We start from the raw sequence: 12,962 nt of genomic DNA on the forward strand, positions 1-12,962 counted from the left end.
CTCCTGGGTGATTTGGGGGTAAGAGTTTTTATAGGTAAAATTTCAGGCAAGAGCTACAGGGTGTGTTACTGTGGTTGGTGGTGAGCTAACAGGGTGGTGTTCAGGAATCTTGTGCTCCACCTGAAGCTACCATCCTCCAGCGGGGTTGCAGCCCCGGTTTGTGGCCTTAGTTCCTTCAGAGGAACTGAAATACATGTTGTCATGTATATCCCTTGAGGAGGAACGAGGTCCCTGCTTTATAGTTGCACTATTGGTTTTTTGACTGCTTCACCTTTCTTCTACATTCCATTCTTTCCCCTATTAGTAACTGTCTGAATCTGCCCTTTGGAACTCAGGGATGGCCTGGGAGGCTGAAGCCTTTTGCCTGCAAAAAAGCAGGGGACAGGGAAAGTTTTTTGTTCCTAGCAGGGCCCTGCAGGGTCCTGCTTGGTTTCAAAATTGCAAAAAATGAAAAAAGATATCTGTTCCATTATGAATAAACTGGTGAATTCACTTTTGAAAAAATACGCTATTTGTCCTTTACAAAGGAAGCCCACATGATGGCAAGTAGGTTAACTAATGCACAGACAGAAAATTCTATTCCATTAGGAGGACATTTTCTCAAGACTATAAGGATTTAGCAATTTGGACAATCTGATTTCAGCCGTGAGCTTTCCCAGTTTTGCCCTTGAACCTCCACATACGCCAGGCATGAAGATGGCCTAAGACCCACAGTGTGACACACCCGATCCAGCGTCTCTGGGCACCGTGGACCCTTGGACAAGCATTTCTCCCATATTTCTACCCTGCAGCAGGAAACCGATTGCTCTGTTCAAAGTCAGCTTAGGGAGCGCGCAGAGAGCGAAGGGAAATGTAGTCTCTCCCCTCCACCTTCCTACTGGTCTCTAGGGGCTGCCTCTGCGCAAGTGCAACTTAGGCCCCGCCTCTTCCCTTTTGAGTTCACAGGTCTGGAGAAGGGAAGATTGTGGAGCGTTTCTCTTGGGATCTCATGTGCGAGAACTGCGCAGCCGGGACAGGGACGTCGCGTGGCCTGGAGCTTTGCTGAGAGCTGCGTTCTTGTGGCGGGGTCGGAAGTGGTACGTCGCGGGCCGCCCTCCGGCCCAGGCGGGGCCGCAGTGCCCGGGTCTGGCCTGGATCTCGGACCTGGGAAGGTGGGTGGGGCGATCCCGGTTCTGGCCTCGTGGTCTCGGGGGCAGGTGGAGCTGAGACCTGTTAGGAGCGGGGACGGTGCGTGTGGGGAAGGAATGCCCGGCCCCGCCTGCATCTGACGGGGGGACGCCGGGGCGGACAGTGGGAGGGAAAGCGCGGTGGTCACGCTGGCCGTGAGCGGGCCAGAAAGCGCGGGAGGAGGGTGTGCTGGGCAGCCCTGCTCTGGAGCGGGAGAGACCCGGTCACTTACAGCAGTGTCACCGGTACTGTGGGCGGAAGAAGTAACCTGGGGACGAGTCAGGTCTGCAGAGGAGGCTATGAATAATGCCTGCTTCATGGCGTTGTTCTGAGAATTCGATGTGGTGTCATTTGGAAAAAGAGGCAAGTGCCAGGTACTAACCGCCGAAAAAGTGACAGTAGATGTTGTTCAGAAGACACTTTGTTCTTTTCCTTGGGTGGTTTACATAAGCCTCCCAATTATCTCGTGATAGCGGTATGAGCATCTGCATTAAACACACGTTAAGCAGAAAGCAGATCGGAGTCTCAGGGTGGTGAGGTGGTCCTGAGTTTGAGAGCGCCTGTGACTTCTCCAGGCCCACCCGGAATGTGACAGAGCCAGGAGTCGAACAGTCGTTCATACCGTTCAGTCATCAGAAGAAACTTACCGAGTCTCTTTTGAGAAACTGCAGCCCACTAGAAAGTAGTAATTTTTAAAACTTTGCCTTAAAGCACCGCATCCTTTTTATTGGGCATTCTGTGGATTCTCTCACTCAAGGGGTAAAGAGTTTTGCTAGAAAAATAGATAAAGGATGCAGCCTTTGTCTCTTTTTCTTACTGTTAATTTTAATGAAGTAGTGTCATCCTTTGCTGTACTTCAATCATCTGTTGTTCATTTTTTGTTTGTATTTAATTAAATCCATTTACATCAATAGACAAAATTATTTTTACCAAATGAGAGTGGTAGGTTTAATCCCCGTGATCATTTCAAACTGGTAGGTGGACAGATGGTGTTTCCACAGGGTCTTTCCTTTGCCTTTTCAAGGGCTAAAGGGATGCTGTAGGGAGGCTGCTTGTCAGCTGGGCTGCTGATGTGATTGGGAGGTGAGTGTAGGAACTGTAAGGCAGGCCAGGTGTCCTGACCCTTTGCTCTTTTTGTCCCCCTAGCTGAATCTTCACCGTCCTCTACATTGTCCCAAAAACTACCAAAAATGAACATATCTAAGGTGAGCTCTTTATTCATCAGCTACTTTGTGCTGTGATAGATTTAACTTGATTTCAGATTGCTCTCAGCTTGTGTTACACATCCTTTATCAGTGTAAGTTATTTCTCTTTTATAATCGGTTTAAGATTTTACTTGAGTCATGAATCTACACTGAATTATATTGAACACCTTTTTGTATCTTTTGGAGTAAAGGTATAGCTTGTTTTCTTTAATCTACAAATATTAGACGTAGCTAAAATGGATTTTAGAATATTAACTCTTGAATTCCTGTGTAGACCCTATTTGCTTGCTCATGGGTGTGTTTTTTTGTTTTTGTTTTTAAATTTGTAACTGACATCTTTTTGCTAATATCATATTTGAATTTTTATTCCTGTATTGACAAACTAGATTAGCCTATAATTTTGTTTTCTTGTATACCTGACCAACTGTGGTATCTCGGTTGTGCTAGTCTTTTCAGGGCACTTTCCTGCTCTTTTCTCTTCTCCCCTCCCCTCCCTTCCCCTTTCCTTTCTCCTATCCCCCTTCCTTTCTTTTTTTCTCTCTCTCTCTCTATTTCATATGAGAAAATCACCTGCTATATATTTCCTTAAACTTACCTCTAAAATTGGGCTTTGTGAGTACATCTGCTTTTTTGTGTAGATGTAGATTATTGAATCACTTTATTTAAACAATCATAGATCTAGTCTGGTTTTCTATTTTTTTAATTACTACATTTTCAGAGAAAATTGTACATTTTTATCTGTTTTTAAATGTATTTCATAACCTTGTTGATTGTATTCTCTTATATCTGTTTTGTTATATCTATAATTTCTGTTTTCATATATTTAAATTTTTTACTTAATACAGGGAATGCTGATCAGAAAGCAACCAAATGTGTTGCTGGTAGGCCCTGTCATAAATCTAGAATTTCAGAGTCTGAGGATGCGTTGGAAATTTGTACAGGTAGTGTATTCTAAATACTGAGTTGAGGGAGCATACACTCAACCATTTTGCTGGTTCCCACTTCATTAAACCAGCTGTCAGTTTCTTTTTTTAGATAGGTGATACATTCCTCTGACTCTAAAATCTAAGCAGAAAGCAGACTCATTGAGGTCTGTGATCATTTTGAATTTTTTTTGTGGTTCAAAGAATGAATCAAGGTTATTGTTATTACTTTTTTCTAATGGAGCTTTTTAGTCTTGCATGATTTTTTGTCAGAATATACTTTCTCCATTGAATTGCCCAGACACCTAAATTAAAGAAATGTGCGTGTGCACATATGTTTGTATATAGCATTTTTAGACTTTCTCTTCTTTTGATCTGTGTGTTTCACTTTTGTTAATATCACACACTATCTAGAGGTGGCTGTATGGTATGTCTTGAAATCAAGTAATATCAGCTCTCCAGCTTTATTGTTTTTCAAAATGGTTTTCATACTCTAGGATGTTTGCCTTTTTACATAAATATTAGAATTAGGTTCTGAATCTAAAAAAAACCTGGTAAGCTTTTAATTATGATTTCATTGAATCTATAGATCTCTTTGTGGAGAACTGATACCTCCACCATATTAAACCTCCTAATCTGTGAATTCAATATTTATCTCTGTTTACTAGGTGTTTTAGAGAATTTTGAGGTGAGAAAGGGCATCACCTGACTTATAATTTAAAATATAGCTCTGAGAATGGACTCTAGTGAGACAGTGGTGGAAACAGAAGAGTTAGCAGGCTCTTTCAGTAATCCTTTCAAGAAATGATGATGTTAGCAGCTGTACTTTGAAGTGATCAAATTTTGAATGGATTTTGAAGGCAGAGCCAAATGTATGAAAATGCCTGCTTCCCTAGGACATTGCATATAAAGAGTATACTGTCAGATATTTTTGATAATATGAAAAGATTTTCAGTTTTTGTCTTACATTTTTAACCATAAACTTGATAGGAATTATTTCCAGAGGTATTTTCCATGTCACCTAATTTTGAATTCTTCAGATTGATGAGAAATGTGCTTTCACAGACATCAGTGTCATTCAGGGACGTGACCGTGGAGTTTACCCTGGAGGAGTGGCAGTGTATGAGCTCTGCTCAGAAGACCCTGTACAGAGATGTGATGCTGGAGAACTACAGCCTCCTTGTCTCATCAGGTGAGCCTACTTTATCATGCAACTCTGCCTAGAGTGCATGTGATTTTCTGCTGCTTCTTTTTTTTTTTTTGCGGTACGCGGGCCTCTCACCACCGCGGCCCCTCCCGCTGCGGAGCACAGGCTCCGGACCAGCAGCCATGGCTCACAGGTCCAGCCGCTCCGCGGCATGTGGGATCTTCCAGGACCAGGGCATGAACCCGTGTCCCCTGCATCGGCAGGTGGACTCTCAACCACTGCGCCACCAGGGAAACCCCTCTGCTGCTTCTTTTTTTTTAAAAAAATTACCTATATTGAGGTATAATTAACAGAAAAGAAAATTCAGCAAGTTTCTGTTCATAATTGAGTGAATTTTGAAAAATGTGTACAGCTGTACCAACAAAATCATGATACAGATTATTTCTATCACATGAAAATTTTCCTTTCTCAGTCAGTCCTCTCTTCCCACCCATTTTCTGATAATTATTGATCCACTTTTTATTTCAATACATTTGCCTTTTTTGAAATTTCACATACAAGGTTGTGTACTATTTTTTTGTATGGCTTCTTTCATTTAGCTTAATTCTTTTGAGATTCATGGATGTTTGTTGTGTGTATCTGTATTTATTCTTTTTATTGACGAGTAGTGTTTTGTTCTATGCCGTGTATTTTCAGTTGTTCATAAGACACTGAGGTCCTTATCAGTTTGGTGCTATCATAGGTAAAGGTGTTATAGATATTTAAGTCCATGTTTTCATTCCCTTGTGTAAAGACTCTAGTTGTGGTTTTCTGGGTCTCACGGCAAGTATTTGTACCTATAAGAACACCTGGTTTTATTGTGCTTCACTTTATTAGGCTTCCCAGATGTTACGTTTTTTACAAATGGAAAATCTGTGGCAACCCCTTGGGTCTGACCACATGTATTGCTCCCAGTTTTCAAACAGCATTTGCTCACCTTTATCTCTGTGTCATGTTTTGGTAATTCTCACAACGTTTCAAACTCTTTCATTATTTTATTTGTTATGGTGATCTGTGATTTTTGATGTTATACTGTAATTGTTTTGGGGCATCATGAATTGCACCCATATGAGATGGCAAACTTAATTGATAAATATTGTGTGTGTTCACACTGCTCCACTAACTGGCCATTCCCCCATCTCTCTCCCTCTCTTCAGGCCTCCCTATTCCCTGAGACACAATAATATTGAAATTAGGTCAATTAATAACCCTACAGTGGCCTGTAAGTGTTCAAGTGAAAGGAGGAGTTGCATGTCTCTTACTTAAAATTAAAAGCTAGAAATTATTGGTGAAGAAGGCACCTTGAAAGCCGAGATCAGCTGAAAGCTAGGCCCCTTGCACCAAACTGTCAGCTAAGTTGTGAATGCAATGGAAAAGTTCTTGAAGGAAAATAAAAGTGCTAACTCCAGTGAACACATGAATGATAAGAAAGTGAAACAGCTCAATTGCTGATATGGAGAACATTTTAGTGTCCTGGATAAAAGGTCAAACCAGCCACAACATTCCCTTAAGCCAAATACTAATCCAGGGCACAGCCCTAACTCTTCAATTCTGTGAAGGCTGAGGAAGGCGAGGAAGCTGCAGAAGAAGAGGTTGAATCTAGTATAGTTTGGTTCATGGGGGTTAAGGAAAGAAGCTGTCTCTCTTAAGATGAATGTTCAAGGGGTATCACCAAGTGCTGATGGAAAAGATGCAGCAAGTTATCCAGAAGTTCTAGTTAAGATGATTAATGAAAGTGGCTACACTACACAACAGAGTTTCAATGTAGATGAAATACTTTTCCATTGGAACAAGATGCCATCTAGGACTTTCAAAGGTAGAGAGAAGAAGTCAATGCCTAGCTTCAAAGCCCAGACTGACTCTCTTGTTAGGGGTTAGTACAGCTGGTGACTTTAAGTTGAAGCCAATGCTCATTTACCATTCTGGAAATTCTAGGGCCTTTAGAAATTATGCTGAATCTCTTTTGCCTGTGCTCTGTAAGTGGAACAGCAAAGCCTGGATGACAGCACATCTGTTGACAAAATACTTTACTGAGTATCTAACCTGTTGTTAGACCTGCTGCTCAGAAAAAAGATTCCTTTCAAAACATGCTCATTGATTATGCACCTGGTCACTCAAGAGCTCTGATGGAGATGTACAATGTGATTAGTATACTTATGCTTGCTAACACAACATCCATTCTGCAGCCCATGTGTTGAGTTGTTTTGACTTTCAAGTCTTATTATTTAAAAAATATATTTTGTAAACATAGCTGCCATAGATAGTGATTCCTCTATAGATCTGGGCAAAGTCAATTGAGAACATTCTGGAAAGGACTGACCATTCTAGATGCCATTAAGAACATTTTTGATACATGGGAAAAGGTCACAATATCCACCGGAACAGGAGTTTGGAAGAAGTCGGTTCCAACCCTTATGGATGACTTTGACAGTTTCAAATTTTCAGTGGAGGAAGTAACTGCAGATGTGGTGGTAGAAACAATTAGAATTAGAAGTAAAATCTGAAGATATGTTTGAATTGCTTCAATCGCATGATAAAAATTTAATGGATGAAGAGTTGCTTCTTGAAGAAGCAAAGAAAGTGGTTTCTTGTGATGAAATCTACTCCTGGTGAAACCACTGTCCGTAAATTTAAGGGTTTATTTCTGGCCTCTCAATTCTCCATTGTTCTCTGTTTTTATTCTTAATGTGTCTATTCTTACACCGGTACTACCTTAATAGTATAGTATGGTATTGTGATTTATAATAAGAAAGATATATTTGGTCTTAATCCCTGTTCCTGGCACAGAGTTCTAAAACCCTGGCAATTTCTTAAGTGATACGAGAGATCGAGGTGTCTTACTCATAGCAAGCCCCTTTCAACCATGCCTGAGTTCATGTTACTGAGGTGACTTTTGGAAACCCCCTGAGGATATAGGCTTGTTGCCAAGAATGCCAATCAAGTGACCAGAGGGTTGGGACTTTCAGGCCCGTCCCCTGACCTGCAGGGAGGGAGGGGGCAGGGCTGGAGATTGACTTAATTACTAATAATAATTATTCCTATATAATCAAGTCTCCATAAAAATGTCTGAACTGTGGGGTTCAGAGAGCTTTGTTGTTGGTGAACACTTGTAGGTGGTGGGAGGCTGATGCTCCTGGACAGGGCATGGAAGCTTTGCCCTATGCAGCTTTTTTGTCTGGCTGTTTCTGAGTTGTATGCTTTGTAATAAACCTGGCAATCTATTAATAGTAAGCAAACTGTTGAGCTCTGTGAGCCATTCTAGCAAATTAAACCTGAGGACCAGGATGTGGGAACCTCCCATTTATAGCTAGTTGGTCAGTAGCACAGGTAGTAACCTGGGCTTGTAATTGGCATCTGAAGTGTGAGGAGAGGCAGTCTTGTGGACTCAACCCCTAGCCTGTGAGATCTGATGCAGACTCCAAGTGGATATGTCAGAACTGAATTGAATGTAGAACACCTTGCTGGTGTTGCAGAGTTGCTTGGTAGTGGGAAAAACCTCTGCACACTCAGTGACCAGCAGTGAAGTAGTATTGAGAATACATAAGTATTCTGTGAGTAGAGACAATAATATAAATGAGAAACAGTAGTGTTTTCTGTAAACAGAGTAATTGAAAAGTGTGAGCTCTCCAGTTTTTTTCTTTGTCAATTTCTGTAAAAGAAAGCTGTGATTTTGTTAGTGGTTCCATTGAATCTGTAGCTCAATTTCTGGAGTATTGCCATCTTGACAACATTAACTCTTCTGATCCATGAACATTGAGATTATCTGTCTTTCTATTTATTTAGGACTTTTAAAATTTATTATAATGATATTCTGTAGATTTAAGTGGTCAAATTTTATACTTTTGTTAAAGTTATTTTAAGTATTGTATTCTTTTTGATGCTCTTTTAAATGAAATTGTTTTTATTTTTCATTTTAGGCTTGTTCATTGCTAGTGCATGGAAATACAACTGGGTTTTGCATATTTCCTTGTATTCTGCAACCTTGTTGAACCTGGTTATTAGCTTTCGGAGCTTTATGTATTTTTGGAATCCTCAGGGTTTTCTATACTGATTTGGTTTACGTTGCCCTTCCTTTCTTTGCTGTTTTATGATAAAATTTAAGCTCATGAATTGAGACTTGGTTTTACTTTTTTAATGTAAGCATAAGACGCTATATTTTTCTTTGAAAACTGCTTTAGCTGCATCACACAAGTTTTGATGTTATGTTTTTATTTTCATTTAATCCAAGATATTTCTTTAAATGCCTGGTAATTTCCTGTTTGATCCATTGGTTTTGTAGAATTTGTTTACTTTCTAAATATTTGTTTCATAATTTCTTACTGTTACAATTTTTATATCCTTTTTTGTGTGTTACTCTGGATAATATTTCATGCATGATTCAGTCTTATTAAATGTATTGAAATTTGTCTTAGGGCCTAACATATGATCCTGGGGAATGTTCCATATGTGACTGAAAATGGTATTTTTTCTAGATAGGGATTAGTTCCAGTGGGCTGATTGTATTGCTTAAAGCTTCTGTATCCTTTTAATATCTTATCTACTTGTTCTATTAAATATTGAGAAAGGAATGAGAGTATCCAAGTCTAACTTATTTATATCTTCTTTCCTTTTTAATAGGATTTGCTTCGTGTATTTTGAAACTCTGTTTTTAAGTAGTAAACCACTTAGGCTTATTACATCCTCTTGGTGGATTTTCTCTTTTAGCGTTTTGAAGTTTTTATTGATATCCCTGGTAATATTTCTTTCTCTGAATTTTGTTTGGTACTGTATAGTCAGTCAGACTTTCATTTGCTTCTTGTGTGCTTCGTATGATATATACTTTTCTCTGTCCTTTTATTTCTAACCTATCTTTGTCTTTATATTCACAGTTGGTTTCTAAGAAACAGCAAGGTTGTCTTGATTTTATTCACTCTGACAATTTTTGTGTTTTAGGGAAATGTTCACATCACTTATATTTAATGTTATCTTTGTGGTTGATACCTTCTATTTTTTTCTGTCTTTATTTTTCTTTCCTTTTCCCTGGCTTCTCTGTGCTTTTTGTTTTTTAATTTTTGGCCACACCATGTGGCATGCAGGATCTTAGTTCCCCTACCAGGGACCAAACCCACGTCCTCTGCAGTGGAAGTGCAGAGTCTTAACCACTGGACTGCCAGGGAATTTCTTGTGCTTATTTTTAATGAATCTCTTTTACCCACTTTTGGCTTCTATGAAATGTACTTTTTGTTTTCTAGTGGTTGCTAAATATACATCTCTGAAGTATCAGTCTACCTTCAAGTAATACTTGTTACTTCAACTATGTCATAAGAATATTACAACAGACTATTTTCACTTTCTTTCATCCTTTGTGTTATTGTTGTTATTGATTTTATTTCTACATATCTTGTAATCCCCATAATGCATTATCTTCTTATAGTGTTATTTTCACTTCAATATGTTTTTAAAATGAGAACAATATTTTATTTACGTATCGTGCATTTACAGTTCTCTTTATTTCTTTGTGTAGATTCAAATTTACACTTTGTATCATTTGTTTAAATCTAAATGACTTATTTTAACTTTTCTTTTAGATCAGGTCAGCTGGCAGTGGGTTTATTTATTTATTTGTTTGTCTTAAAAAGTCGTTATATTTTTCGATATATACTAGCGCTCTGAGTTCTGTTTGAGTTTGCTCAAAATTCCAAATAACTGGTTTGGGGAGAGAAGAGGAGCCTCATTTGATTTGGGGGCTATTGAAACTTAATATTTAATTTTGGATCCTTTTTTTAGCTGAGAAAGTTGGTAAGGTGAATGATACACTGAATGTGTAAGATAAGTATAAACAGTTTGAAAATCTTATGTTTGGGCATATTGACTTTTTTTTTTAAGCTGCCATTTAGAATAAATCAAAGGGGAACAGAAATGTCTGCTATTCTAATATTAAAGACTTTTGAATCATCTTGGAATTGGTTAGAAGTGCAATCTTTCATATATCATCCCAGAACAACAACTTAATAGAGTGCTCAGTTGGCCGGGTGCCCATTGAAATTTATGAGGAATTCTTGGAGGCACTGAATGTGGCAGGTTTATTAAGATCGTTTAGTCCTTTGACCTAGGAGGCCAGTGACGTTTCAGAGTGCCTTTGAGGTCAAAAATTGTGATGATGACACTAAGATATTAGCCTTTTTCACCATTCACAAGTAAACGATGGAGTTTTCAAGTAACTGCGTGGCCGGACATGATAGAACGAATAGAGCAGGAGCATGGGAGAACCTAGATGTCTTATTAAAGAGATCTGTGTCAGTTTTTATTTCTAATGTAAATATTGGTGATCCATAGCACAAAATCTTTTGGAGTCTTTCAGTGTTTTTTCCCCCAGGTGATATATTTTCCTGCCTTTACTTCCAATTTGTGACTTTTTTTTATAACTTTGTTTTCTCACCATGTTCCTGTTTTCTCTATCTTCATTAACATGTGGAGTGTATTAATAATAGCAGTTTTAACGTCCTTGGAGGCTAATTTAATCTCAGGTTACATTTCTTCTTCTGTCCCATTGATTGACTTGTCTCCTTGTCGTGAATCATGTTTTCCTTCTTTTCATACTTGGTCTCTTTTGATAGTGTGCTGCATGCATACTGTGAATTTTACACTGTTGGCTGCTAGATTGTCTTGTGTTTGTTTAAATACTTTAGGGCATTCCTGGGGGGGGCGGTAGTAAATGACTTGGGAGTAACTTTAATCCATTAAGTGCTGGCTTGTAATTAAGCAAATTAACTAAATTAATTCAATGTTTGCTTGTTATTTGAGGTCTAGAGCATTCTTTAGGACTAATTTGGTCACAGTAGTGGGACAATAATACTCTTTTGTGAACAGTGTCTAATACCTCGTGTATTCCACATGTATTAGAAGATCTTTCCACTCTTTCTAAACATCCTGTCTGTGTTTACGCTTTGGGAATTTTTCCACCTATCGCATTTGGGTTCTTTTCCTCCACTGATGGAAGTTTTCTTATATGGATATACGAATTTTATTCAAGGTGACCTTTCTGTTAGTGCTTCCTGCTTCTCTCTCAGTGTACCTCTTTCCTCTGAAATATTTTACTCCAGAAATTCTAATTTTTTTGGCTTTCCTGAGCTCCCAGCATTGCCTTCTGTAGTTACTGAGATCAGCAGGCTGTGATTCGGTGTCTTCTTCCTGTACCATAACCTAGAAATTCTATTTCTTCTCTTCTCTCAGAGATCCTTGTCTTCCAGTACCATTGTCCAGTGTGTAATGCCTAAAGGTCATTATTTCATTGATTTTGTATGGTTTCCAGTTGTTTGGCATGTACTATTATTCCTCTTACACCATCATGGCCATGACTGGAAGTTCCTATGCAGAACCTTATTTAAACCTCTGTACATGTAGACTCAGTGTTATGTATCCTTATGATTCAGGGGTTTAAGGAGATCAATTTCTTTTTAGATTCAGAAAAAACAACATTGTAGTTTCCTCTCCAAAGGAAAGGTCAAATGAGCACCATAACTATGCTACTCCCTAGAACTATTCCTTCCTTCACATTCATATGCATTAAAGCCAATGCAGCTGATCCAAATCCTAAATTATTTCCCATTTGCAGGGTATTGTTTAACAAAACCAGATGTAATCGTCAAGTTGGAGCAAGATGATCCATTGTTGTTAGAGGAAGAGATTCTAAGCAAGAGCCATGCAGGTGAGTTATTGAGTACAGTAGACAGGTCTCCAGGGGAAATAGGATCCAAAGTGGTCACTTAGAGGTGGACACCAGGAAATTGTTTAAATGCTTCCCCTTTTGAGGACTGATATCTTGAAGTTTAGAAAGAGTAGACCTAATATGATGTAGTAAGGGAGTGTGTAAGAAAAGGGATAAAATATAAGCACATTGATGTTCTCACTTTGCAGACAGTAAAATGGAAGACAGAAATCCACCTACGTAGATAGTAACTTTAAATATGAATGATATAAGCATTTCCATTCAAACATAAAATTTACTGATCTTTCATGTGGGTAATTTTCTTCAGTTTTATGCGCTGCTACCTTAGATAGAAATCAAGAGTCAGTAAATTATGTGTTTGCTCCTGGTTTCTCTATTGTTTCTCTAGCCTGTTTAATTATCTCTACCCTAGTACCATTTCATATTGATTATAGCACCTTTATGACATGTTTTAATAATGAGCTGATCAAATTTCAAAATAATACTCATGAGGCTTTGTTTGGCATTATGCTAAACCTTGAATTTAACTTTGAAAAATTGAATTGAACCTTAACTAAGATCAGTGAGTCCTGAATTATTTTTAAATGTTTACTTCATTTACAATTTTTTATTTCTAATTTTCCAAATTAATTTTAGGTATGCCTCTGATACAGTCTAATAGCATTTTCTTTTAATAGTTGACCTTAGCCCATTCATATTGATTGACTGTCCATTACTTCTATAATGCAAACTTATGTGTAATGTTACAGAAACTCTTTTCGGTAATAGGCCTG

At 38.5% G+C, this 12,962-nt stretch overlaps 1 protein-coding gene across 6 annotated transcripts in view; it reads left to right on the top strand.

Annotated features, from left to right (window-relative positions):
• Positions 1-915: 915 nt before the first annotated feature.
• LOC101323315 (uncharacterized) overlaps positions 916-12,962 on the top strand; it is a 44,068-nt gene continuing 32,021 nt past the window's right edge. For 3 of the 6 annotated variants that reach the window (XR_012332414.1, XR_012332416.1, XR_012332415.1), the window contains exons 1-4: positions 918-1,076; positions 2,314-2,372; positions 4,361-4,487; positions 12,076-12,168. Coding sequence is in view for 1 of the 6 variants with exons in the window: in XM_073805871.1 (XP_073661972.1) it covers positions 4,340-4,487; positions 12,076-12,168 (241 nt within the window). In the remaining 5 variants the exon portion in view is untranslated. The other 3 variants (XM_073805871.1, XR_012332417.1, XR_012332418.1) reach the window with 3 other exon arrangements.

The sequence above is a fragment of the Tursiops truncatus genome, chromosome 6 (genome assembly GCF_011762595.2).
Source record: "Tursiops truncatus isolate mTurTru1 chromosome 6, mTurTru1.mat.Y, whole genome shotgun sequence".
NCBI lineage: Eukaryota > Metazoa > Chordata > Mammalia > Artiodactyla > Delphinidae > Tursiops > Tursiops truncatus.